General features: G+C 34.1%; 2 protein-coding genes across 2 annotated transcripts; one reads left to right on the top strand and one right to left on the bottom strand.

Moving 5' to 3' along the window:
- Window positions 1–702, top strand: LOC123219972 (agamous-like MADS-box protein AGL80). The gene has a single exon (XM_044641950.1). The coding sequence runs from the start codon at window positions 1–3 to the stop codon at window positions 700–702; it is 702 nt and encodes a 233-aa protein (XP_044497885.1).
- A 3,457-nt stretch (window positions 703–4,159) lies between these two features.
- LOC123219959 lies at window positions 4,160–4,717 on the bottom strand. Its single transcript, XM_044641934.1, has one exon. The coding sequence runs from the start codon at window positions 4,620–4,622 to the stop codon at window positions 4,362–4,364; it is 261 nt and encodes an 86-aa protein (XP_044497869.1). The 5' UTR covers window positions 4,623–4,717; the 3' UTR covers window positions 4,160–4,361.

The following is a 4,717-nucleotide window of genomic DNA, read 5'->3' as shown; positions in this document are numbered from 1 at the left end:
ATGACTAGAAAGAAGGTGAAACTTGCATTTATCACCAATGATTCCGCAAGAAAGGCTACCTTCAAAAAGAGAAAGAAGGGTCTAATGAAGAAGGTGAGTGAGCTTAGTACTCTTTGTGGGATTGATGCTTGTGCTATCATTCTTAGTCCCTATGATTCCCAACCTGAGATTTGGCCTTCCCCTTTGGGAGTCCAAAGAGTTTTATCACAGTTCAAGAAGATGCCTGAGATGGAGCAGAGCAAGAAGATGATGAATCAGCATAGTTTTCTCAGGCAAAGGATTGCAAAAGGGAATGAACAGCTGGAGAAGCAGCGGAAAGATAACCGTGAAAGGGAGATGACTCAGGTTATGTTCCAAGGCCTCACTGGGAGGAGCCTCCATGGTTTGAACATTCTGGACTTGAATGATATTGGATACTTGATTGACCAACACTTGAGGGACATTCACAAGAGGGTGGACACTTTGAACAAGATGGTAGCACATTCTCAGGCTGCGGCACCTGAGCTTTTGAGCACTGGAGAGAGCTCTCAGCAGGCAGACGGGGGTGGTTTTGAGATGAAAGTCGATGCAACGCGGAAGCAGCAGTGCTTTATGGACTTGATGAGCCCGCCAGAGAATGTAGCATTTGGTGGAGAGGATATGATATTGCCATTTGGGGATACCAACCACAATTCTCTTTGGTCCAATGCATATTTCCCTTGACAAAAATTGTGTTTGATTCATTGATTTGTGTTTATCTTGAGGGATTTAATTTGTTGCTTGTTCTTAGATCTTATTGTTATCATTATTGGTTTTTGTCCACTGGAAGCTTAGCTACTTCTTTCTTATTCCTAATAATGTTAATTTGTTATACAGATGCAAATTTGCAGCATTTCTGATTAAGATCAAATCTATATCATATTAAAATTTTTGTCCACAACGATCCAAAGACAGAACTTAATCTCAAGGTTGTACAACGGAAGCGGACTGGTCAGTTTCGCCGCATTGAATGTTCAACAATAGAATCAAATTTTATTGAAGTTTTGTTAGGAAACACTCTGTTACATGTTATATCTATCATCAAATTGGTAGATTGCATACATGTTACGCAATAAATGTGACAGGTATTGCCCTGTGTATTACTAAGTTTGGCCATAAGAAACATGTGTACAAAATGCAATAAATATTAAAGAACAGAATACAGCAATGTTTAGTATAAACTGAAAGATCCAACTGGCTGCAGAAGAAGCACCAAATTGCAGAAGTTCATCCAGCAAAACTGACAGAGTTAAGAAATCAATAATAAATGAATAACCATGTGTAGTTTTCACCATTTGATTTGCTAATTAATATGTTATTATCTTGGAAATCTCAAGGATACGTCTGCTAATATGAATGCATGTATCTGCAGCATAGAATACCAATCATTGCTGCCATACTGAATCAATCTGTTCTCTTGTTCTGCCAATTGAGGAATACTTTGTTCTAAATGTACTTAATTTTCTGCGGTGTGTGAGTAGAAACTGTGAAGCTATCAATGCTGGGGATATAGCAGATTCAAATCAAGAAAAGGTAGTCCAATGTGGTAGAATATTGGTCAGAAGTCTCCAAGCCTCATTTGGTGGACGGCAATTCGCATTTCAAAGTTTTGACTGTACATTCAACAAGATTCTAAATGCCTGTAACTTAAAGTTCATCTTAGACTGGTGGAGCTTTCATATTACAAGTAAATTGAACCAGAAATTTCTTCCTACAGAATCAATCAACTTTGCATCAATCTTGAAGTTGGAAAATTCTTCATCTTTCCAAGTTCACTTTTATACATTCTTATTGTAACATCCTTGTCCAAATAGTTTATCAAGATATTATCTATTTTGGACACATAGTACATCTTGGTTTTGTATTTAGACTTTACAATTCAAAATGTATCGAGTTTATAGACTATTTAACTAGTTTTATCTTAGTAACACAAACAATATGGAATGCACATATAAACTTAGCATCTCTCATATATTTTGTCGATGTGAGAATTTTTTAGGAGTGTCACACATTCTCATTTATTCCTGCACGTGCAATCCTTCGAAAATTTAACCTAATTCTTGTAAAATCATTGTGCCTCTAGTTTGAAAAAGTGTGTTGAAAGTTGAAACTACTCCGTGGATGATGGATGCAAAGAGTTGCTAGCCAGTACTTTTGAAGTGTGTACTAATGAAGAGTTTTAATTATTATAATTTGTTTAATTAACAGCCATTGATTTGGCTAGTGAGATATTTTTTCCAGTGCACATCCAATTGTGAGATTCTGATAATATTTCTATTAGTAAGACAGTTTATCAGCAGATAATTAAGAACTTTTGAGCTTAAAGATGGAGTTCATGATAGGACGTTTTGCATATATATGCACAGAAACAATACAAAAGTGAAATTGATGTCAGGTCATTGTTGAAGTTGTTCAGCTTTATGTATAGCTGGATTAAAATATTTCTTTGAATAGATGTTTAAAAGAGCTTCAACCATTCATAGTAAGAAACACAAAATATTCGAATCTGGAATCCCAAAAACAGACTAAAACTTCTCATATGGAGTGTCTGAAAATCAGTACTTTCAGCAGTCTTTACTTTGCCAAGCCAATATTAGAGAGTTATCCAAATGATTATAAAATGATGGAGAGAATAGTGACAATTAAGGTAAGATTTGTGCATGGATGACCAATCGACTAGGAAACACACAAACACATCTGCATTTCTAGAATGTTTTCATTTTCGAAATACCCTGAAACTAATACAAAACATTTCGTGGTGTTTCGGAAATATAAAAAAATTGTAATGCATTTCAGAAAAAGAAATGCATTTCTTTTCCTCATTTTTTGATCAATTAAAAATTGATCTCATATTTCATTTTCCTTTGCAATTTCGAACCTTAACTCTGATTTCGTACTAACTATTTTTTAAAAAAAGAAATATATGCTGTATTCTTTTATAAGATTTGGTATTTATAAAAATACCCTTATATTTTTCATATTTATATATTTTTTCATGTTTCCGTTTTTTATATTTTTGAGAAACAATAAAACTATATGTACACACTTTTAACACACAGATGATATGTCATTATGTGATTGAATAATTTTGAATTAAAAATAAAATAATATTCAATCATATTATGACACATCATGTATGTATACAAATTGTGCACTTAAACTGTATACATAGTATCACGTTTCAGAGTTTTCTGTTTTTGAATTTTCATATTTCCGTTTCCATGCTACGTTGTCAATTAATGGAGGTCCATAACATATAACTCTGATGTAACATAAATTGCATATATAATTTTGATGTAACATGAATTGTACATGAATTGCATATGGATGCCAAATTCACATCTCAGTTATGTGACTTGTACATCAAGGATACTTCATATTCTGGAGGTTTTGAAACAACCCTTACCATCCATTTTCAACAGGGTCATTACCTCCTTGGAGCATCTTCCTAGGAAAACTTTAATGCATAACATCATTTCATGTCTGTTCTTTTAACAAAACATTTCATTTCAATCAATTGGCTTTTCGAATCTTCAAGAGGGACACCGGATTTTTATCATTTGAAGTAGAAATTAATCCAATTAATCAAACTAAACCTTCTTATACTTGTGATTAATTATAGTATAAGTTTATGAATTGGTTAATAAAGCATCTAAAAGGAAGAATAAAAAAGTTAAAGACAGAAAAGCTTAAAAGGGTTAAATTATCAAAATACCCACTAGGTACAATAACGCATGTGAGGAAGAAAGAACAATCTTTCTTGTTGGAAATTATAAATATTGTAAGATTCCTGAACCAGAAGCAGTTTAGCCATGGAGGATTCTTTGAAAACGAACTTCAAAGCGAAGAAACGATGCAGTTGAAAACATATGCTTGAAGTTACAAGGGCTCAAATTTATTCAACTTTACCATTGCTGCTTATATACTTGGAAATACGCTGCAGGCCAAACCATGGATCATTCTTCGAAAATTACAGTAACTTTGAAGTGAAGAGGCAAAGAAATAAGAAAATGCTTAATTTCAATAACAGTGGCTCAAATTCATTCGACTTTACCATTGCAGCTTACAAATCATGGATTACTCTTTGAAATTTATAGTGACTTCGAAGTGAAGAAATGATGAAATCTGAAAGATATGACACTTGCAATAACAAGGGCTCAAATTCACCCGACTTTATTGGTATGTATGCATCAATTGCTCGCAATTTCAAATACATTAAGCACACCATTTTCTACAGAGAAAGGTTAAGAGAGATGTGAAGAAATAACAAAGACATACAAGAAATTAATAAACTGATATAACACTTGACAAGTAAATGAAAGTAGCTATATCTGATATGATGTTCAAGCTTTCCCAATTGCAGCTCCAGATTGATAAACAGCATGTTCAGATTCCGAGAAGCGATTCGCGTGGACTTTGGCAATGAAATCTTGAGCTTTCCTGTCAATACCAGGCTCAGCAACCCAAGAACCTTTGTCTTCATCGCTAGCCCACACCCTTCCCCCACTTTCTGCGTTATCCTCCCATGAGTAAGATCTTCTAGACCTCATTGATTTGAACATGCTGAAAACGGAGAAGCCTTTCTTTTGCTTGTTGCCACCCATTATCACAATATGAATGCTGAATTTACTTCTCTATTCACTACTCTTTCACACAATAATACCTTGAGAACTAAGTAAGAAAGTGTAATTTGCTTAGC

The sequence above is a fragment of the Mangifera indica genome, chromosome 7 (genome assembly GCF_011075055.1).
Source record: "Mangifera indica cultivar Alphonso chromosome 7, CATAS_Mindica_2.1, whole genome shotgun sequence".
NCBI classification, from domain to species: Eukaryota; Viridiplantae; Streptophyta; class Magnoliopsida; order Sapindales; family Anacardiaceae; genus Mangifera; species Mangifera indica.
The sequence above is the reverse complement of the archived record's forward strand: the minus strand, read 5'-3'. Positions and strand labels throughout refer to the sequence as shown.